General features: G+C 42.2%; 1 protein-coding gene across 3 annotated transcripts in view; it reads left to right on the plus strand.

The window, feature by feature from the left end:
* The first annotated feature begins 2,574 nt into the window (after positions 1–2,574).
* The window catches only part of ube2o (ubiquitin-conjugating enzyme E2O), a 51,536-nt gene continuing 29,811 nt past the window's right edge, over positions 2,575–24,299 (plus strand). Inside the window, exon 1 of one of the 3 annotated variants that reach the window (XM_049569905.1) lies at positions 2,575–3,394. In XM_049569905.1, coding sequence (XP_049425862.1) covers positions 2,948–3,394 — 447 coding nt within the window. In that variant the 5' untranslated portion in view covers positions 2,575–2,947. The remainder of the gene's footprint in view (positions 3,395–24,299) is intronic. The other 2 variants (XM_049569915.1, XM_049569924.1) reach the window with 2 other exon arrangements.

The following is a 24,299-nucleotide window of genomic DNA, read 5'->3' on the forward strand; positions in this document are numbered from 1 at the left end:
TTCATGTGATTCCTCTGAGGGAGACTTTCCATTGTACCTGCAGGTTAAGTCGAGTCCACCGCGATTTTTCCACGCTTTATTTTCCAGAGGATTTCCAAGAGGATTACAGGACGTGTAGGAGTTTGTTTGTCACCTCTTGTTATGTTGAGAATTTCAAGAAGCCGCAGTTGTTGTCGTCTCTAACAAAACTTTACAAAACATTTCCATAAGGTGTATAACCCACTTTGTATAATGATAAAGGACCTCAGAGCAGAACTCAATTAATGATTTAGGCTACTGCATTTGTCATGTGTTATCTTTATTCAGGAGTGGTCCAGTTAAGACAAACTGACACCATGAGCAGGTGAAGTACTTGTACTTGAATAACATCTCCAGATAAACACTCAGCTTAAATTGCATAAAGGGGGGATTTTTCCTTTAAAGCTCCCTCAGACACACACACACACACACACACACACACACACACACACACACACACAGAGCTGCATTACTATGCAAATAAATGTCATTATAATATGTATATCATATATTCAATATAATAAAATATAACAATAGAAATATATTTATCATTAATTGTACAATACTAAATAAACAATAAGGTAAAAAAAAAATACATGAACTAATAATTGTTCAGGGGACTCACCTAACCATGGATGGATTACTGAACAAGTTTACCAGGCACGGGCTCAGGGGCCCAAAGTGTCAGGAGGGCCTGCAAAATGTCATTCAAATTGACAAATACCAACGAGGAAGAGACCCAAAATGACCCCAACAGATGCGAAATAACTACAAAAACAAACCAAACGGAGACACAAATTGACTACAAAGAGACACAAAATGACCAAATATAACCCCCGATAAACTACTACAGACACAAAACAACCACAAGCAGAAACCAAACCACAAAAATCAGAATCAGAAATACTTTATTGATCCCCGGTTGGGAAATTGTGATCACAGTCACTCTGATGTAAAGCCTAGAGAACTACAGGAATAGAAATAGAAGTATAGAGTACAAAGTATGTATGAATATAAAAGAAAAATATCTGCAAAAAGCCAAAATATTAACACTACTATGTAAAATATTTAGAAATATAAAATATGTATAATGTTCAGAGTATTTCAAATGTGTAAAAATATAAAGATATTTGCCTTATTGTACTTTAAATTGTATAAAACTAGTATGTAAGTTAAAGATATTTTTAAAAATGTACAACTATATATATATATACACACACACACACATATATATATGTGTGTGTGTGTGTGTGTGTGTGTGTGTGTAAGAATAAAGTGGGAAGAATACTGCACAGTTGAATTATTGCACCAATACAGTTAAGACAGCCATATAAAGAATTACTGTACCTTTCAGTCCCCAGTGTGCAGCTGAAATATAATGAATAAATGATGAAATTATAACTGCTGACAGGTGAATTCAGTCCAAGTGCCAATCTGTTGACACTGAGGGAGGAGCTGTGAAGTTCGATGGCCACAGGCAGGAATGACTTCCTGTGGCGCTCTGTGGTACATCTCTGGGGAATGAGTCTATTTCAGTCTAAAAGATGTATAATGACTATAGAGACACACAAAACAACAAAAATGAAGCAAAATCACCACAGAGTATGTTAATCTTGTTCCAGTGTAGAAGACGTGTTGGGGCCTTTTGCATTTCTGTGCCCAGGGGCCCACTGTCTCATAATTTGCCCATGCAACTAACAGCACTTCATAAACACTGATCAGCTAAAACATTAAAACCACTGGCAGGTGAAGCGAATAACACTGCTCATCTTGTTATGATGCAATGTTCTGCTGGGAAACCTTGGGTCCTGGCATTCATGTGGATACCACTTGATGCGTAGCACCCAGCCAAACACAGACCTAGTACACCCCTCTCATGGCCACGACACTTCTTGATGACAGTGCCCCCCCAAGCAGAACAATGCACCATGCCACACTGCAAAAACTGCCCAGGAATGGCTCGAAGAACGTGACAAAGAGCTCACTGCATCGACCTGGCCTCCAAAGTTCCCATGTCCCGATTTGATCAAGCATTCATGGGATGTGTTGGTACCCCAGATGTACCCCCCATCCATTGTGGGGCCATTTTTGAACAGATTCTGCTCTGACATGTCAAGGCATGGACACAGGACCTCAGGGGATGTCCTGTGGAGTCTGGTACCGGGGCACTGGCAGTGGACCGTTTGAGACTGGTCGCTTGTGAGGTAGGGTACTGGCATGTCCCATGGATGCTTGATCAGACTGGGGATGTGGGGACTATGGAGGCCAGGTTGATGCCTTGCACTCTTTGTCATGTTTCTCGTGCCATTTCTGAGTAGTTTTGTGGTGAGGCATGGTTCATGCTCTGCTGGGGAGGGGGGCACTGCCATTGAGGAGTGTAATCGCCACGAGAAAGGGACTTGGTCCACAACGGTGTTTGGATTAGTGAAGTGCTTCAAGTGGTGTCCACATGAATGCCAGGACCAAAGATTTCCCAGCAGAACATTGCATTTAAACGAGATGGTCAGTATTAGATAGATAGATAGATAGATAGAACTTTATTCATCCCCAAAGGTAAGTTCAATTGTCCAGTAGCTCATAAAAAAACAACAACCACACTTCCCCTCATAAACATAAATAGAAATTAAAAATTAAATTAAAATTAATTTATTCTGAGGAAATCCATGTATGAGTTAGATTATAGTAAAATAAAGCCATTTATATCAGGGGGAATGTCAGAACCTGACTTGAACCAGTGCATCACAGATTATGGCTCACACTGCCGCACAGTGGTGACAGGGGGTACTGCGTGATGACGCGCCCACACTGCGCTACTTACGCAGCCCTCCGTCGCGACGTAAACACGTGCAGTTCGCTGCTTCCAGGTTACGGTTTTTTTCATTCCACCGTCATCCTCGCGCTCTAGCATCACTCCCTGACAACAGCAGCGATGGCGGAGCCCGTAGCATCGGATGCGGCGGCCACAACGGACGCAGCAGAAGCGGCAGCATCCCCGACCCCGGGCCTCTCCCCCGCAGCCAGCCCGGGCTCGGAGCCTCCATCCATGGCTCTGTCTCCCACGGCGGACGGCTCCCAGCGGCTGCTCTTCTCCCACGACCTGGTCTCCGGGCGGTATCGCGGCTCAGTCCGGTTTGGCCTCGTACGGATGATCCACGGCGAGGAGGATTTTAACTCAGACTCGGACCTCGATGATGGCGGAGGGAGAGGCGGTGGCGGTGGAGGAGGAGGAGGAGGTGGCGGAGGAGGAGGAGGACGAGTCCCGTGTGGTTCGGACACTGAGAGCGGTGTGGACACCCCGAGTCGGCCTCTCTGTAGGGGATTTGTCCGCGTCCAGTGGTACCCTGAAGGAGGAAAGCAGGACATCAGGGAGACAAAGGTACCTCACACCAGCTAATGTGTTAACTGTTTACACTGACACTCGGTCACTCCCTCAGCCTGACATGAGGGCTGCTCTGCTTTTAACCGCCTGTTGTGGGTTTATAGGAAGAGACGAGTCTACTCTCCAGCCTGTCAGGGATAAGGTTCACTTAATCCATCTGCCTAAAACGCATAACCTAGCTCGCTAGCTGGCTAGCATTCAAGCACACATGCTAGCTAGCAGTTTAGCTCGTAGCCTCATGTCACTCAGCTGGTGCTGGCAGGCTGAGCAGGGCTGCTCCGCCTGATTGCATCCAGCCGCTGGTGCGACAGGTAGCAGCTCTCTGTGTGGAGGTGCAGCCACAGGGATTGGCAGGTGCAGGACCCTGCTAGGAACCGAACACCTATTGATTAGCTCATCCATGACTCCGTGTAGCTCCTCAGCTGGGTGTGACTTGGCCTGACACCAAACATTGTCAAACACTACAGGTTATTTGATAGAGCAGCCGTTACTATTTACATAATGTCTCAGTTCCTCATTCAAAATACACGGGCATCATGTTTCAGGCCAGTCTGAGCTCACGCCTTCAGTGACAGACGGCTAACACAGATAAGCTCTCATTGGATTCACTGTGAACTTGTGATATCTTGTCAGTTTTTCCACAAATTGAAATTAGACTAAACCACATCTGAGCTGAAACAGTCAGTTAATTGGTTGGTCAGTCAGCTTGGAGACTAATTTGAATCATTCCCAGAGGAAAACACACAAAAGAATGAGCCAATTTCTTATTTGGAGATTACTAAATTCAGATCTGTTTCTCCTAAACCCCCCTCCTAAGAGAAATAAGGAGCAAATACATACATAATTAAAGTAGCAGGAGTTGTTTTGCTGTGCTCATAGGCTTCTCAGAGGTGTCTCAACTCTGAGAACAGATAAAATACACAAAGTTGAGACTTGAATTTGATCACTGAGACAAATTTCTGCAATTGTGGAGGCCCATTTATAAGCCGGTCAAGTTTAGTTTTGGATCTTACTATGATCTCAACAGCTGATTATATCAGACAAATACAGATTACTGCAGCGAGAGAGGAAAGAGAGTGCTTATATTAAATTAGGATCGGGCAGGCAGAAGAGGGCTGAATTTAAGAAGTATGAAGAAATGGTCAAATCTCATAATGATGTTACATTAAGCTCAGCTGTGTTTAGGAGAAACAGGCTGGACAAAGAAGAGATCTTATTTTGCATTTCCTTTCCCCTGGGCTAGTTTCAGTCCTACATTAATCCACGTCATTTCTTCATTGTAATGGTCTTCAACTAATTATTGTATTGATTAATCTGCCTCTTCTTTTCTTGATTAATGCCAAAAACATGCCAAAGCCAAAGTTGACACCTTCACCTCCAACCAACAATCCAAAATCCAAACCTACTGTAGTAGCATACCAACACAACCAGTGAGTATTCACACCTATAAAGCTGGAACCAAGTGAATTTTTGGCATGTTTTCTTGACCAGTTGCAGGTGATCATAGTAGTACATTTAGGCTGGCTAGCCTGCAAACGCAGCAATAGTCAAAGCTTTTTTTTTTTTTTCTTCAAGAAGACGTTTTACTGAGTTATTGTAGTTGAAAGACCCATTCATTAACTTGGTTAACCTGCTTTTTGAGCAGCCGCGCTTCATTTCGGTCAAAAACCCATTGTTCTTCCACTGCAGTCTTGGCAACTCCGATTTAATTCATCAACGAACATGACAGGCGTCAATATTAAGGCAGTATCAAAGGCAGTGACAGCAGGGTAACTGCCAGTAAAAGACAGCTTCCTTTTGCTCCACTCGGAGACACAGTTGGATGTACTTTTAATGGATGTTTCATTGAACACTGCACTCAGAGTTGCATCTGAATGAAATTTTAATTGATAAAGAAAAAGGAAATCTGCTGTCGTCCATACTCTCCAGGGCTTCTCTAGATTTCTCCTGGGCTTTGTGGAAAACACCCACAGGGTTTAAAAGAGGACTGGTCTGGAAAAAGCTCATACAAACTTGTGTTAGAGACACAGGATGGGACCAGAAGAAACCTATTTCAGGGCCCACTGTTACCTTGCTTTGTCTTTTGTGCTAAATGTTCTGGTCTGAGTGTCATTCAACGTCTGCCACAACAAAGGGTCTGTTAAACAATGAGGCTGATGTTTACACACCTCGTGGTCTGTTAATGCTGTGTCATTATTAGTCAGCGTCCCCAAATGATCTAGTGTGTGCCAGTGTGTGCATGTATGAATTTCATTCTGTAGTATTGTTGTTTTAGGTAGGTTTGTTGTGTGTGTGTGTGTGTGTGTGTGTGTGTGTGTGTGTGTGTGTGATTTCTTGTTGGCTTATCTGCGTGCGCCACATGCCCTGTCTCAGCAGGCTCCGTCCTGGTTGCATATATCCTGAGAGCGTGGTGAAGATTCCAATCAATAATTCATGATTACTTCCTGCAGTATGCAAAGTTGCACATCTCTAAGATGATATTTCTACAAAATTTTGACTCATATTTATTCTGCAGCCGGCACCTCCACTTAGAACGTTTTCTCTCAGGGGCAATCAGTGGAGAAAAAAGTGCTGCTTAAAATCTGCCACATTTGTCAGGGTTTCTCCTGAGATCAATAAAACCAGCATTTTCCAAGCAAAACTAGGATTTTGACAGTGACAGCATAGCAGCAACCATTATGTGCAAATTATAAATTATCCAAAATGGGTAGCCAGCAGAATGTTTTAATTTTAATGCATGAAAATTGAGCCAGTTTAAAATCGCTCCTTGTAACGTTTTACCTCATCAAATTTCATTGTCTGTGTCTTTCTTGCACCAGAAGGATCTGTGAACACACATGTGCAACATTTCCTTTGTCCTTCACAACAACCTGCATTGTGCACCAGGTTTTCCAGAAGTGGTGTGAGAATAAACAGAGGAGCCTAATGAAGATTTGTCAGCATGTATGATGCTCTGGTATTATTTTCGAGGCGAGCTGATTCAAAAGACATGTGACCAACTGTAGCTGACAAGGAAGTTTATCTGCGTCTCACAGACTCCCTAAAAACACAAACATCAGGACATCACACAACAACCACACAAGACACACCCCACAGGAGATGGTCTGTTAGGAGGGGAGACGGCAGCACAATGGGGAGTGCAGCTTTTTGTGCTGCCGTCTTGTGTTGATATCCTGAGATGTGTGTTGTATAAAAGTCGTAATGTAGCGTCTCATGACTCTTCAGTGTGTGACGCTAAATGAAAAATGTTGCTTAATGAGCAGCTTGTTAATTAGAAGTAATTTCATGTGGAAACAAAGAAATGATGCTTTGGCAAACTAAGAGGATAATCATTTGTTAACCTATTTGTCAGTATACACATAGCTTATCGTTGGGTTTTGAAAACTTTGATACTACAGCAGAAGCTAACGGTGGCCATTTTGAATACCCTGCTATTGCATTGCCTTTGCTCTCGTAGGAAAGACATTCACCTTGGTTACCAGAAATTGTATTTCATAATATACTGTATTTATTGCTAGCAAGGTTATGTCACCATTCACATTTGAACCGAACCCAACAGTACTTTTTTTGATACTTTACTCTCTCTGTAATAACAAAATTGTAAGTTTTGAACAAGCTGCAGGGTTGATGTCGTCTCTTGGTACTCCGTGCTGGTCAGCAAGCGACTCTGCTCCTTTGTTTTTCTGATCACACGTGGCCCTTATCTTCTGTCTGTCTGCTTGTGTGTGTCTGCTCTGATTCCATTTAGACATGATTGACAAATATGTGGATTAAGTACATAATTTGAAATAAACCCAATTGATACCAGGCTATCTTTAAAATAAAATAGACCAGACGCTAAATCTATCACTGCAGATCACGAGCTGGCCATTGAGATCCGTGCCGCGGGTGCTGAAAGGAAGTTAGTAATGCTTCCTGGTGCTTTGGTGTTTCATGGCACCTCTGCCTCCTGTGGGAACTGGTTCATTCTCACCCAGCTTATGCTATGGCTTTCAGAAATGGAAATTTGGTGCTGACTGATTTAACGTGAATCATACTCAGTAGTATCTAAGGCTGGGGGTCGTCGTTCGATACCTTTTAAGGTATGGACTGAAATAACCCAGTACCACGTAGTCTTGAAACTGCTCCAGTCAAATGAGACGTGCATTCTATGCTTTTGGTACCCAGATCTAGAGAAGAAGACTATTTGTGTGGTCTTGCTCGCAGCAAATCACCGCAAGCATCCTTCAATTTAATGCAACATGTGATTGGCCCACCACCTCATCAGCTACAACCCAAACAGTCTGTGGTGTGGTGAAGTCGAGCACAGTGTTTTCAAAGGAGGCTGGCAGTTTAGTATGCCGAGATGTCACCGAAATGTTCAAAAGTACAGCTGCACTCCACACCTTTGGCATTTTAGACAACTGAACACTTCAAGTTCACATGATGATATCGAATCAAGTCGGAAAAAAAGTGATCTATTTGGTAGCACTTTAAGGGCACTGGTATTGGTATCGTCATTTTTTTAAAACCATACCAAGCTGTAATTGGGTTGGTACCCTTGAAAATGCCGAGTTTGATACCCAACCCTAATGCTAGCATAAGATCAAGTCTACTTTGATAGAGGATTTTATTGGTACTGCTTACTTAAACATCTCTATAAGTTCAACATATTGTACCTTTTAGAAAAAATGTGATTCTGTGATTGTCCTTCATGTACACACACTGACATGAGGGAAATGACATATTTACTTCAGTTCCTCTGAAGATTTGTGCTCTCACACAAATGCACACACAGCCACACTGTCCTGCACGGCACTGTCATTGAACTGTAGTAACTGCAGGTCTACCTCCATGATCACATTTGCACAAACAGAGTACTTTTTGATCAGAGCTCGTGCAGCAGCTGCCATCTGTGATCACTTTCTGAGGCACTCAGTCATTGACTCTCAGACGAGCTCGTATTAGCAGCCTCTAAAGTGTGATAGGCTCAAGTTCCACAGTAGCCTTGAAATGGGAACATGTCTGCAGCTCACTACTTCACTCCAACACATCACATTTCTTGCTCCCTATGAAATCTTAATAACTATCTCCAGAGGAGGTGATGGGGCTCAGATCTGTATCTCAGTGCAGGTATGAACGAGGACACCTCAGTTGTTGTCAGCTGCACTGCCTTTGGTTTCACAGCGCGTCACTCAGGAACATGGCTGACTTATTTTCATTGCCTGCAGACGCAGTGATTACCTCTTCTTTTTTTCTGTGTGGTATACTTAGAGTGTATAGTGTCGTCATCATCGATCATCGTGCCCACTTTTTGTTCACTCTATAACTGTCACCTTACGTGACTTACTGATGATTCACCTTAAACCTTCTGCTGCAAAGGCAGACACGACCAGATGCTCAATGTATCTGAACCTCTTTTGTGTTTTTAATAGGACGGTACAGTCATACATACATAATCCTGTAAGGACAAGGACACTGTCTGTGCTTTATCAGCAGTTCAGTACTCTGACTATGGATTAAGATGATTATTTTCCTCACTGACCTTAAAACTACTTACAGAAGGTGCATGTTACTGGAAGGCCTGTTACTGTTGTCAACTCCACGCTGACCCAGTTTACACCTTATAGCACATAGAAGAAAGACATGAATTAACCTGCATCATACCTGATATGGCTTTCTTGCAGATAATTTAAGAATGAGTACAGAGATTTTGACATGACATGGCATTTAACAGCTAAAGGCACACACAACACGGCAATGGGGACAATTTTTGGGCCTGATGCCCCCCTCCAAACAATCGCCAGAAAAGCCCCAATTATTTTTGCTGCTTTTAAAGATCATCTCACCTATTTTTGAGGTATGTCTAGAGTTTTCTTTTCTCTGAAGGCAATCCTGGCCACACCGATTTCACGTTGCAGAATTAAACATGTTCCCTATTTACGATTCGATATCCATTTGTGTGGGAGAAATCCTTAGGATCGCCAGCGGCCTGATAGGTCTCAGTTGGTTTTAATGCAGTGTCACATGAGATTGAACTCACACCCTCTCCATGATTTTATCTATAATTAATTTTTTTTCTTTTTGAATTTCCCACAGAATAACAGCTAGTTCTTCTTGCCTGTTTTCCACCATTTTTGTTTGCTCTGAAGTCACGTTTGATCGTGCAACATTTCCGGTTTTGAGAGTCAGTTCTCTGGTTGTTCGTGAATGGGATCTGTGAGTGTGTGGTGTGCTGTTTTTGGCAAACGGTTGCTTTCCACACACTATCAGGACAGAACTGTTAAATTCATCATCAGTGTCGTTATGTGCGGGGTGTCTCATATTTTTAACATCGGTTAAGATGTAAAAAATCTGACAGTGTGGGCCAGGCTCTAAGGTGTTGATGAACGGCGTCTTGACACTGTGGCCAGATGTATTTGTGCTATATGCCTCTGTGTAGGTAGTGAGAGGTAATAGTTCTTTAACATGCAGCCTGTGTAGTAAAGGATTTTCTGTACGTCTGTGCATCGCAGGGCTTTGGTTACCATGGCACCCAATAATATGTTTTTTCCCCGATGATTTTGATGCTTCAGGTTCATTTTCAGTATCTTTTTTTTTTGCCCGAAGGGGATAATTTTGTTATTATTATTACTCACAGTATAACGATCTAAAAATAAATTCTAAAACTGTGGTTTGAAGGAATACTCAGCGCCTGCTTTGGGCCTGCCACAGTCAGCATTACCAAACACACAGAGCCCTGTTGCTGCAGCGCAACCTTGGAATTTCCATCCAAGGACAGAAGTGCACTGCAGCAGCAGGTAGCTAGCAGTGGTACACACAGCGAGGGAACAGCAGTGCAGCGGGTGTCTGAGACGTCCTTCAATCTATCAATCATTTGATAACTGAACCACTCGTCAGTGTGCTGCTGAGACCTCCAGAAGTATTGTAAAGTAACTCCTGGTGTGCGTGTATGGTGATTCAGCAAGCTCTCTCAGTCTGTGCATTAATTTCAGCTCTGTCAGGGTGGGTGTCACGATAGTGGGGTCAAGGTGGGCTGTGACGCCACCCTGACCACATGCTTCTCCCTGGAAGCAGCAGCATTTGTGACTGTGGGGGTGGAGCAGGTGGGGCAGCAGGAGGAGGAGGCTGGTGTGGTAATAATGATGAGCAGGCCTGACGGCTGCTGCTGACTGTACTGCAGAGACACAGTGATGGTGAACAGTGAGAAGAAGTCAGGAAGTGGGTGAAAGAGCTGTAAAGTGGATGGAAACGATGTGGGGAAAGAAAGCACTGAGTACCAATTAAAAATGTCACCTGGGTCTCAAAGCCACAAGGAGAAAGTGAAATGAAACGAAATACAAAATCTTGACTGGAAAGGTTGTAATGGGACAGGCAGACACTTCGGTACCAGATGGCTGTTATGGTAATGTGCTGGCTTTTAGTCCTTGAGATGGTAAGGTTCCACCTTCTGCTCTCTGACCCATTTTAAATTCCCAGCCTCCTTTGCTGCTGTCTTAGTCGTTGCAGTAAAACTACTTCATCCTGTTACAATGCCCTGGAGTTGGCAGCACTATATTGCAGTCCTCTTTACCTGAATGCAGCCACCATCAGATTGCAGTGATTGTGTTTAATAAATCCTCCTCAGCTGCTTGCAGGTCACATTTATAGAAAAGCATCAACATTTAGTTGCCTGTTTTATACTGTAATCACTCAGTTGCAACGAACACTTAAAGTCACAGACAGTTGATTTTAGTTTGCTGCTTGAATGTTTTATTTTTGGGGGGTGGGACAAGAGTATCAAAAAATATTAGATAATAAAACCAATTGAGTCTAATGCTTTATGAAGTGTACAAGGAGACTCCTGGGGTTTTATTGCTTTTATCTTTATCTTGATCTTTTATTGTGTTGACAGTCTTTGATTTTGCTTTAGAGACACCACCTGCTCAATGAGGCAGATTGTAACCGCAACCTCTGTCAGTCAGTCACGCAGGGAAGCTTGTTTGTATATACAGTACGTAGGGCTGGGTATCATTTGAGAAAAAAAAAACAAACAAAAAAAACAACCCAAGACACTAGTACCAATACCAGTACCCTTAAAGTTATACAGCTATCAATAGAATGCTTTATTTGACACCCATAATGTGAATAGAGTGGCGTGTAGTATAGCCATACATCCAACCACTCAAAGCGCTTTTTACACTACGAGTCACATTCACACATTCACACACTGGTGGCCGAGGCTACCATACAAGGTGCCACCTTCTATGCAGTTTTTAACATTCACACACAGATGGAAGCATCATCAGGAGTAGGGATGGGCAAACAATGAAAATACATTATTCGATCATCAAAAAAATTAATGATCAATTATCGATTAATTGATAAGCGAGTATTTCAAAAGAGAGAAAACAAAAGAGTGCAGTGCAGACTGTCGCCGCAAGAGAGCGCAGCTGCCCCAGTTTTGAGCTTCAACCCCTCAGGCCAAAGAGGAAGAATGGCGCGCATGCGCAGTTCACCCCTGGGTGTTTACCACCGTTGCCAGCCAGAGTTACAGGCTTCAGTTTTCAGCAAAACCTCCGTCTTTCAACGGCGTAACGTTAGTGTTTTCAGAGGCCTCAAGGGAAGCCGCCGAGGCTTTGGAGAGCGATGAGAGCCTCCGTCTGTTTCTGATTTTTTGCCTGTCATAGGTCCGGTGGGGGTCTTGTAGGCCCGTCGAGCCGCCGTGCTTGCTGGGTGGAAGGGTCTCGTTGGCACGGCGACTCGCCGGGCCGGGGGTCTCGTTGGCACGGCGGCTCGCCGGACCTATGCCAGGCATTGCAGGGGAAACACTGCGACTATCGATCAAAATTATTTGTGATCGATCAAAAGCCTTAACAATCAATCATCGATAATTGAAAATTGGTGCCCATCCCTAATCAGGAGCAATTTGGGGTTCAGTATCTTGCTCAAGGATGCTTCGACATGCAGACCGGAGGAGCCCCGGATTGAACCGCTGATCTTCCGATTGGTAGACGACCCGCTCTAACTCTGAGCCACAGCCGCCACAAACTAACATCTTTACCAAATACAACGCTGCTGCTGTTGGAGTGCAGTGTCTGCTCCAGGGATATGGAGTCCACCCAGCTGTCCACACACAGTCACAGGGCTAACTGTTAGCATCACACAGCCTAACGGTTATTAACATGTGTAACGACAGAGTCCAGCCATTTTTTTGTTGTAGTGAGTTTGTTGGGACCATTAAACGGCTTAGTCTTGGATGTTAGCTGCTGCAGCTGTGTTAGTTTGTGCCAACTGGGTAGGTGTTAAACTGACTGTTTGTTGGGAGGAGAGCGGCTCTGGAGATGGCAGCAACAGAAAGTTTACTGATCCAGGGGGGAGGCAGGACAGTCTGCGAAAAGGATCAACTGGAGAAGATTTAATACTACTCATTTTGGTCGATCATGTAAAGGTATCGAATACCCATTCCTAACAGCATGTGTGCACAGCCAAAGAACTAAGAGGACCTTAAACGTCTGTGGCAGGGTTGTTGACAGATGTAGTAGCAGAAGGGTTATATGCATTGGTGTGTGACCCTCACCCTCTGTCCTGTAACCTTAGCATGGAAAGTCATGATGTCATCCATGAGCTATCAATCTCTTTGGCAGTTTTTACGCTGGAGGCAAATCTTTGTGAGAACTACAATTATTCGACATAACTTTATTGATCTTGTAACAGAAACATGATCTTTTTTGCACTGAACATTGTTTGTAAAGCAGTTGGAAAAACTGTTTTAAAGGTTGTCTGCTGATAGCTAAGGGGAGATTGTAAAAAAAACATTAAAATACAATGGTGTGAGAGAAGAGAGAGAGAGGACTGCAGGTGCGGAATGACCTCAGGGTGACTCCCATCCATCAGCCTGCCTCTGCCCTCATCCATCCAATACAGAGGTCTGGTTACACCCCCACTGACCCACAGAATAGAAGCGTCTCTGTCCTTAAAGCACAGACTGCTGAATTACATCTAAGTCACTTTACCACACAGATTTCCCTCAGCTCTCATCCATCCCCTGCTCGTGATCACCGACTGTTTTCTTTTTCAAAAGCATTTCAGCTGTGAGATTACCAAGCACTTGGAAAGTGATCATCTTACTGCTAAAATGCTTTTAAGATATAAATGGTAGCGTTATTGTTCTTGGAGCCATCGAGTTTGCCGGAAAGTTATGGATTAGTAGAGCTGTACCGATTGTTTTGTTTTTTTACATTCTAAACCTCTATTGAGGTTTTTGATTGAAGCCTTGAATGTCTGTCATCACCCTAAAACAGGGTGTCTGCAGGTTCTGTCAGTGTATCAGTGTCTTAAATTCAATTTTATAATTATTAAGCCTTAAAAGTCATTGTGTAGTTTTAAATTTGAATTTGTAAGGTCTTCATTGCCACAGACATTTTTATCTAATTTTATTTATCCTTTTCATTTCTTTTTGTCGAAATGAATCAAAGTCTGTGTCAAAGTCACATTTCTGATGTTACAAATCTTTAACATATCGACAAACCTAACGCTGTCTTTTTACTTAACACTTGATCTTAGCCTACCTGCTGGAAAAATGTCGATTAACCTAACCCACTCTAATAATCAAGATGATTTGTCCAAAAATCAGTCTTAAATTTGATTTAAAAATTATTAGGTGTATTAGATGTTAGGTATTATTAATTATAGGTAGGCCTATTAAATGTATTAAATTCAAGAGTCTTATAGTTGTAGACACTCTGTAAAAATACAAAGAAAAATCCTTAAATTTCTCAATGTGAATATATATTAATATTACACACTATAATAGTGTTACAACCAAAACAGATGTTTTTTTTTTTTATTTTTATTATTGCAGTTATTTAAACGTTAATTATGGTGCTGTTAGATTGCTGATACACCACCTGATTAATACAGGTGTGTGCCTCCCTTTGTGTATGACAAGCAGGAGAAAGAAAGAGATTTTTGGCTGCAGTGAACATGTTGTTTATAAAAGGCTAAACGCCAGCAAATACAAAGAAAAATGTAAAGACCATTTCTGGAGAGAACAAGATACACACCTACTTTGCGGCTGCAGTTGTTCCACTTTTCCATATTTTGACGTGATAAACTGCATGTTAGGGCACATTAATCGGAGTGTGCACGGCTGCATATAAACAGGATAGTGAAATATTTTCATTAGACGTGAACAGCTTAGAAGGAATGTTGTATTTTTTTGGAATAAGGACGAAAACCCGAAATATGTGTGCATGTAAACATAGTCACTGCTATGCAGCCACCACTGGAGATTAATTCTATAAATACTGTAGTATAATACTAATAATATTAGTGTACCCTAATCTTGATCTGCAACTGTATAAAAATAGTGGTTTAAACAGAATGAATAAGCATGCAATAAAGAAAACAAATGAAAAAAGAATCTGCACAGTGTTTGAATGTTGATTTTATAATTCTAGTGTCAGCGTTATAAATGAAGCTTCAAACTGTTTGGTACAGCCCTGTGGATAAGAACAATATTTCTTGGAATAAACAATGGCCATTAAAGTATCTTTCAGTCAAATAAACCACAACAGAAATGCGTATCATTAGCCTGTATCCCGAGCTCTTCATCTCCACTCACATATTCTCACCATGTGCAGCTTCTAAATGAGCAAACAGTCAGTGTGTGAGTTGAAATGGCCTTCAGCGGTGTGCAGTAGCTACAGCACTCCTCTACTGAGCAGGCTGGAGTGATCACATTAGCTATTTCTATTTATTTGCCTTACGCACGCTAATTAACTTAGCACCTAAGCCATTTATTCTGTCCAATTCAATCTGCACACACCTTTCTCTTTCAAATAATCATACTGAGCTGTTCTATGCTTGTGTTTACGCTCCACACTGCACATGCCATTTGATTTGAAATGGTTTCTAAAATGCTTTTGTGTGGGGAAAGATCAGTGGGATTTGATGTAGCCTGCTGTGGCAGTGAGGCTTTGGCTTTTGAAGCTGACCTAATGGCTGAAAGTCAAAAATAGATCACCCATAGATATCTCAAACTGTACGTTCTGCTTCAAACGTGCCGCATTAAGCCTCAGATGAGTGTACGATTGCCGACACCCATGCCTCAGCACTGTTTGCTCAGGAGCTGTCTGCAGGTGCTCAAGGTAGGCTGGCAGACGTTGGTGTAATCTGGGACACGAGGCTGCTGCCAAGGCCCACCCAACAGTGCTTTGGAGTGCAGAGCCTTAGTTATGGTTTTGAGCAGGTGCCAGGCAGGCGCAGGAACACACACAAACAGGTTTTGTCATCAGACACTGAGGTTTTGTATATTTCCTCTGAAAACAAGAAAAGCAGCTCCAGTGCTGCATTGCTGTTGTTTATCAAATCTCATGGAAGCCCCCAAGCTCAGACATGGTTTAACAGCTGATGCATACAGTCTTCTTCTTCGTGTCGTACACTGAAATGAATCATGCATAATATAAATATTCACCTGCAGAAGCTTGGGCACTTTTTAGTGACTGAATAACACAAACATGCATTTTAAGACTATGACACACAGATTTAGTTTGTAGTTCGTGCCTCCAAAGTAACGTGCACTGAGCTAACACTGGTGTTCAATGATACAGCTTAGTAGGGATGCACTACTTTATTGGCCTAACATCGATATAGGCTGATATCAACACGTTGACTGTTACTGGCTTATCAGCGAATAAGATGGCATACACCGATGGCAATGGCGGATTCTGTAATGTTGTTTGGTTGTTTGCAGTCAGACCTGCAGGACAGCAGCTGCATACCCAGCTGCTGATTCAGAGGAGCCACTGGCTGGGTGTGACATTGACATGCAAGAGCGCAACAGGTGTGGTTTGTGTACAAATAAAAGTGAAAGATAGTGTCAGCCCTGTGGGAGTATTACATTATCTCAGAGAAAGGTTGGTGACAGGCAATCTCCATTGTTGCTTAGGCCCAATTTCCAGAAAAGCATCTGCACTCGGATACTAGAGAAATACTCACCTCTGTTTCCCAGCACTGGCACAAATGGCACGCAGATACCTATGTGTTCTGTGCAGCAACACAGAGAGTGAGCAGCTGCTCAGCTCTGTGTCTCACCTCTTAAATGAGAAAAGAAAAACAGAGTCAGCTGCAGCAAGGCAGAGATGCTTCCTAGGGCTGAGTATCATTCTAACATTTATGATACCAGTACCAGTACAAGTACCCTTCAAGTTATTCCGATACCCATGGAGCACTTAATTTGATAACTTTTTTTCCTACTTCATTTGAAACCCATGTCAGGTGTGTAGTATAGACATACTTTCGAACATTTCGGTGGCATCTCGGCACACTGAACTGCCAACCCTGGCAAATACGCTGCGTTCGACTTTATCAAACCACAGACTGTTTGGGCTGTAGTTGCTGTGGTAGTAGGCCATTTACACGTCGCTGGGTACAGAACGGATCAAATGCAGGTATCGTTTGACTGGAAAAGTTTCGATACTACTTGTTGGGTTACTACGGTTGATAGCTTAGAGTCGATACCTTAAAGGTATTGAGTTCCGATACCTAGCCCTCATGCTTATGGTATTTTTAGTAGCAATTAGTTAGTATTAGAGCTGTATGGAGGTATTTTTGTGTCTTTTTGTTGCCATCATATAAAACTGTTTTGAGAGCATATTTCTTGAACTGCAATCAAAGATCAAGTTTGTAAGTAAAAACGTGTCATCATTGTGCTTATAAATCTGTCTTCTTTGCTTGCGAGCTAAAAAGTTTTGCTTGCAGATCAGTCTTCTTTGCTTGCGAGTTAAAGTTTTACTTGCAAATTCAACTGCACTTAATGGGCGGGGCCTGCGCTGATGGATGAGAGAAGAGTTTCTATTGGTGGGTTTGACATGGCTCCATACAGAGCAGGCTACACCCACGATTCCCTCTCTCCCACTGGAAACGCTCAACAGACAGCATTACTGCTACACCCCGGGGCAACAATGGTAGTGACCGTCGAATACTTCTGCCCTGGCTAAACAAAAGCAATCTACATGCACCAGTTTAAATAAAACATTCTTGCTATTATTAGGCCTAGTCCACACGGACCCGTGTACTTCTGAAACCGTGTGTTATTCTATGCGATTTGGCTGTTTGGCCACACGCAACCGCACAAGTTTTTGGAAGACTGCGGTGCCAGCAGTTGCGTGTAGATAGGATAACCGCAGTATTTTATTACCTGTCTCCATTGTTTGACGTCAGAGCGGCGGTGAATAGCTCTTTTCTAAAAGTTAACTAGCTAAAATCCCACATCCTGTGTTAAATACAGTGTGTCTTAACTATGTTTACAACGACACACAATAGAAACTATATAAACAAATTATCTATTAAGGGTACACTCCTGATAAAATGTGACGGTGCTTAGGTGACATTTACCCACCTGAAATAATAAATGAAGACAAATGGTGATTTTGCTGGTCTTCAGTAGCTTTACTCTAGGTGTAACTGCCAACTGAAGAGCCAACCGTTTATGTACCCAGATTTGCTCTCGGGCCTTTACTCAAATCAGTTCTGCTTTAAATTGAATGGTGGCTATCTGTATGGTATCTGTAAAGATACAAAATCGATATCATATGCATAAAATAATGTCACAATTGAGTGGGCATCGCCACCTACTGCTTTGACATGTGTGTTACATCACTTGGTAGCGGGTTTTGCGGTTTCATGTGGATATCATATTTTTTTATCACACCACTCGTGTAGACGAATTTTTTTGGAAACTAGAGGCCGAAAAACTTCGGTTTCATTCCGATTGAGACTGGCCAATAGAGACGTGTCTTGCAGCTTTCAGTTTAGGCCACGCCCACCAGCTTCAACTTTTTACTTGCAAAGCTTTTTGACTTGCAAACGAAAAAAAAAGACTCGCAAACAAAACTTTAGGATTTGCATTTTTTAATCAATCAGTTTTTACTTGCAATATTGATACTTTTACTCTCAGATCTTTTTTTTTTTTGATTGCAAAACCTACTCTGTTTGATTGAATAATAAAGAAACAAATGTAGCCCCATAGTACTGCAGCAATTTGTTAATCAATGAGTTGTTAAATGAATCACCAACTAATTTGATTATCCAATGGTAATTGGAATCATTAAGTAAGTAATTTTTAAGAAGAAAAAAAAAAGTTTCTGGTTTCACCTTCTTTAATATGAATATTTTCTGGTTTCTTTACTCTGACAGTAAACTGTGTATCTATAGCTTGTGGGCATCTTGGCAACACTTGTCAAAATTTTTCACCATTTTCTGACATTTATAGACCAAAGAACTAATCGATTAATCAAGAAAATAATCAGGAAAGTAATCGACAATAAATTTAAAAAAAATAATAAGAAAATGATTGCATGTTGCCCTAGGTATAGGTACTGTAAAAGTAGTAGTACAAAGTATTAAATAGAATAAAAAGGCATTTTAAGCTTTTTTTCTTTACACAGAAAAAATAATTATTTTCATGTGAAAACGGGCCATATCAAAGGTCGTTTCATAAATTTGTATGATTGAATTTGAAAAGGAGGAATAAATAACAACAAAAAAACCTGTTACATCAGTATTGGCCCAGAATTTCACAATCGGTGCCTCACTGATGTTGATATCATTAAAACAACAAACCCAACTCTTACAGATCGGTATGTGCAGCAGTATATGTTTACTTTTATTAGGATAGTACCATTATTGGTCACTGGCTATTTTTAGGCTGCTGACAGTGGAGCTGCCTGTGTTGATAGATGCACATCTGCAGATAAATCCAAGCCTGCAAATAATTTCCCAGTGGTCCCACTTTACCACTTGGAGGATGATGTCAGCAGCTTGTATTTACAGTAAATCTGATATGACAGCGACACAACATGTGCGTCCGTCCCCACCCTTTAGGTTCCTCTTTTTTAACCCTCATCTCCTCCCCCCTTCATGTATTTGTTTCTTACCCTGCTTTCTCTTCACACCCTCCCCCACTCTTTCCTCCCCTTCTAACCCATCCTGTTAACCTCCTCCTCCTCCACCTCCTGTGTTCACCTCCTTCCTCTCCTCCCTCGGTGTCCCAGCAGACCAGTGTGTTGGAGAATGTTGACGTAATGTGCTGCTGACTGGATGGTCGTCCAGCTCCTGCCCCGAGATAATGGATCTCATTTGATCACACACACACACACACACACACACACACACAGACACAGACACACACACACACACACACACACACACACACACACACACACACACACAGACGAATAGACAGACTCTGAAGTGACTTGCTGAGCTGCTGGAGCCTGCATCCATCCCACCAGCCCTCTTTCCTCCCGTCTTTTCTTTCTCCCTCCTTCATCATCCCATCCTCCCTTTTTCCTCTGCAGTATTGGCCCTGCCCAGTGGGGAGACTGTCTGCTCTCTCTCTCTCTTTCTCTCTCTACCCTTCTTACTTCCTCCCCCCTTTTTTCCTGTCTCACTATCTGCTGTGTTTGCTGTGCTCTAGTCTATTTCTGGCTCTTGCTTTTCTTGTTTCCTCACTCTTTCTGTCTCTCTCCTGGGATCCGTCTCGATCTCCCACTTGTTGGGCTGGCTGGCTGCTGCCTCCTCGGTGCCTCGTTCGCCGCTCATCTTCATTTTCACCCCGTCACGCCCTGCCTACCCCACCGTGCGCCCTCCTCCCCTTTGGCCATCCTCTCCAACCGACTTTTTCCCATCTATTTCTTCATCTCCGTGATTGACTCTCGAGTGCTCTCCATCCTGTTCTTCATCTCCCACTCTCTGTCTCCATCTTATATTCTCTGACTCCCTGTGACTGCGTCTTTATCTCCCGTTTCCTCTCTCATTTCATATTCTGCTTGTTTACATTCCTTCTAATGTACAGTTCTTTGTGCCCTGCTGCTCTTAGTGCTTTCCTCCCTTTTCTTCATTATACCTTTCTTCTTGTTCTTGGTCTGTTTCCATTTCATCTCTGAAACTACACTGTAAGGACACTGCTCTATTATAGATACTGCATGCTATTAGTCTGCTTGTGGGTAAAAGGCCCTGTACCTGCTCTCTTTTTAATAGAGATGTGCACCTCTCCCCTGTGTCTGAATCAATAGCCCTCAGACAGCAGCGAGGAGGCGTGAGGATTGATTGATGATTCAGATGTTTGTTGCCACATCAACCAAGGTTGCAAGGACTTATCATTGATTAGGATTTTATATATATATATATATATATATATATATATATATTTGGTAAAATTCAGATGGAAATGTGGCAAGACATGACATGAGGCTTATTATTCTCCTATAAAAAGAGTCATAAATTTCTCTGTCCTTGCTAAGTCATTGTCTAGTATGATGACCTCACACTTCATTTTGTTTAAGAAGTGCAGTGTCAGGTTAGCCAGTAAGAAAGTGACAGAGCAGTTCCCCTGACCAATGGGGGAGCAGGGATTTGGTGCTCTAACATGCGCAAACCAGTGCACACAAGCTTGAAAGGTTTCTGGATGAGTAATAAAATGATAGTAAAATGTGTTTGGATACATGTCTGCCGATGTTTTAATACTTCTGACTTTTTAGAGGCATCTTTCAAGTCATCAGGGGACAAGTGCTTGATAGTTAAGGTAGATATTTGGTGGAGTATCACCTCCAGTCTGTATGTGGTGGGCCTATAAAAGGCTGAGGACGGTTGGGAGATGCTTGTTATAAGGTGAACACTCAGACCTGATTTTGCCTGGTGAGATTTACTTTTGTGGTGTGGCAAATAGCTGCCGAGGGACTAAGTAGTGCAAGGAGGGTTGTAGGCATAAATTGCAGGAGCTAGGGTGGCTAGCAGATGAACAGCAGTCCACAAAGTTGCAAGGTACACATTTTCTTTAAGAGAGTAACTGAACCCCAGAGTTTTACCGTCAGTCCCGCTACCCTGGAAATTCCAAAAAATGCCTTAAGAACATTAAAAAAAGTATCAAAATGGGCTGGGAGGGGGCTAAGACATGGGCACTCACTCCTTAGTGCTGTGCGGAGGAGTGGAGATGGGTTGGTGACGAAACTGCTGCCATAAATGTCAGCTGCTAGATGAGCCAATAGCTGGGTTTCATTTAGTAGACGGCATTTGCTGTGTACATTTACAACACAATATGTAGAATTCAAATACTTTGCACTAAAATGTCAAGATTTGCACCTGAATTGATCAGAAACACTACCAAATGCCCATATACATTGGTTTTCAGCTTATAAAAGTGGTTTGGGGGATTTAGTTACACTTTTAAGTTTAGTTTATTGATAGAGCAAATTTTAAAACAACAGCAGTTGACCACAGTGCTGTACAGAGGTAAAACAACCATAATATCTAAAAGAAATAAGCAGCAACCTTCAGGGCTAAAAAATAGCAGCACACAAGTACCAAAAACTGCATTTCCTCTAATGGCCACTTGAGGCTGGCTCTAAGAGCGAGTCAATCCCTGTAGACCTTCATGTTAAAATACCCAAACTTAGAGCACAAAATAATCATGTTTACTACCTTGTTCAAAAATGTTGTATCTCTTTATAGCTAATTTTAACATTCATGACAACTGTACGGGGATGAATTTTGTCCATTGACAAGTCCTTGGTCCTGACAACGTTGGTTAGGCAACGTAACCATGGCATAACCCAAGATTCACAAAATATAGGTGTAGCCGTAGCTGTCGCTATTTCAGTGTGTTCTCAGCAGCGAAAGGTAACATACATTTTGGTCACCTAAAAAAAGTCTTTTTTGGCATTTAGGGGTAGTAAAAGACCCTGCAATGAGTCAGACTGTCAGTTTCTTCAGTAAGTAAATGTTTTTTCAAATGGCTTTAAGCCTGTTTTTCACTAGGAAAAAATTAGCATTAGCATTATCACAGTTAACCGTAGCTGTAAATGCACCATGTATGTAGGGCGCTGCCAGGACATTGAGAAGTTGAAAAAAATCTGATTATCAAACACTTAACTGTCATCATCTCTGTCACTGCCCTTCACACACTGCAACCAAGCATCTGCCCTTTTTGCCTGTCCTTGTATTATTTCACCATGCAGTTAGGGAAGGATAGTAATCAGTACATCTAGCCACACTCCTCATAAAAATGAATGGGATGTGAAATCTATTGTGATTGCATCTTAAAGGCTCTACACACACACACACAGTAAACACACACAGGTGTTTTCACTTGTTCTGCCTGATTAGATTTGCCTGATTTGCCAGACTTTTTGGATGTGCGCAAACTGTGCTTGAATGACATCTTCCTCATTCTCCTGAAAGTTTAGTTGCACCTGTTAGGGCTCAGCAAATTAAATATGGTCACATCAAGCTTCTTCCCTAGGAAAATTTGTTCAGTCTTCTCTTCACTTTAATTAAAATTTGCATAATAGACATATTCACTCTTTCTGTTTCGGTGGCATCTCAGTCTAGCTACGCTTCAGAGTTCACCTTTGTTTCAGTTTAACCAGCGGATACACTGTGTCATCACCATGTTTTAGTACATCAGTACACTACCAAACTACAAGCTGCAGCAGCACTCACAGTTTGTGATTGCTCAGTGTTTATCTCCCACCCAAAAGTGACATCATGTCCTTTTTTCAAGGCTGAATGTTGGACAAGAAGGCTAATGTCACTCATTTTTTTGCATCTTTAGCATTCCCATTAGTACAAGAAGTTTGATTACCTCAGGTCTGACCAGCCGCAATAATTGAAAACACCTGTGTGGGTGTGCAGGGCCTTTAAAAGGCTGCATGATGGTCCTGTAAAATTACAAATGCATTTGCATAACAAATAACACCAGTACATGTTGTTATCAAGGATAACATGTTGTTATCCATGAACACTAAATAGTCACCACCAATAACAAAACACGATGTTAAAATAATTGCCAAAGATTAAAAAATAAATTAAGTGTTAGCTATTAGGAGATATAGCTTACAGAAAAACAGTAACTAATTGAATTATCTGCTGGTTACCAGGTAACTAGTACTGGCCAAGAAATAGTCAGGCACATAATCCCTCATCAAATGTCAAATTCCATTTTCATGCATTTTCAGTGCAAATTAAACCAGATATAACCTGTAAATGAGTGAGCTGTAGAGGTGCTAACTCCCCATTTCCAGTCTTTATGCTAAGCTAATCAAAGCTAACTGGCTGCAGGCTCCAGCTACTTATTTACCATACAGGCATGAGAGTGGTATCAATCTTTTTATCTCACTCTGAGCAAGAAAGCGAAAGTCCATATTACCCAAAATATTTCTTTACGCTCCACAGAGTCCACAAGGCTTAACAAAATCCAGGGTTTGATCCAGACGGCCTCTCTTCATTAGAGTCATCTCCTGTACAACAGTGAATTTTATGAAACTCCCAGAATCTCTAATGATGTAACAGAACCATGATGTGCCTGAGGCTAAGGGCTGAGGTGGAGGATGCAGTGCTGTACAATGACTGCACCTTCATTTTCACAGATCGATATTTAACAGAATCTGTGGGTGGAATTTCAGTACAGGCAGATGTGTGTGAGTGCATTTTTGTGTGTGCGTGTGTGTGTGTAGAGAGAGAAATACAGTATGTGCACCTGTTACTACTGAAACCATTGTGTTTATTTGACTTCCTGTTGTGTTTTGTGGATCAGATGGCTTGTTAGTATGGAAGACGAGAAAGCCTGGTATAGAAAACTGTCTGTCAGAGTGGAGAACAGGCGTGGCCCCGAGCTGCAGTCCTCTGCAGTGTCTCTTTCTCCCTGTCTTCCTCCTCCTTGTACGGCACCTGAATAATGACTTGTGTTAATTAGGCCGGGAAGTCAAAGCAGATACTGTCCTCCATCGATCCTTGTAATCAATCTGGTCCCTTCTACCTTATCACGCTGGATGGAGAGACATCCAAGGTTGTCTTCTATTCAGAGCAATGTGCCACACACAAATAGACACACACACACACACACACACACACACACACACACGTATCTATCCATTCGTGC

This window comes from Epinephelus fuscoguttatus, linkage group LG3, assembly GCF_011397635.1.
Source record: "Epinephelus fuscoguttatus linkage group LG3, E.fuscoguttatus.final_Chr_v1".
NCBI lineage: Eukaryota > Metazoa > Chordata > Actinopteri > Perciformes > Serranidae > Epinephelus > Epinephelus fuscoguttatus.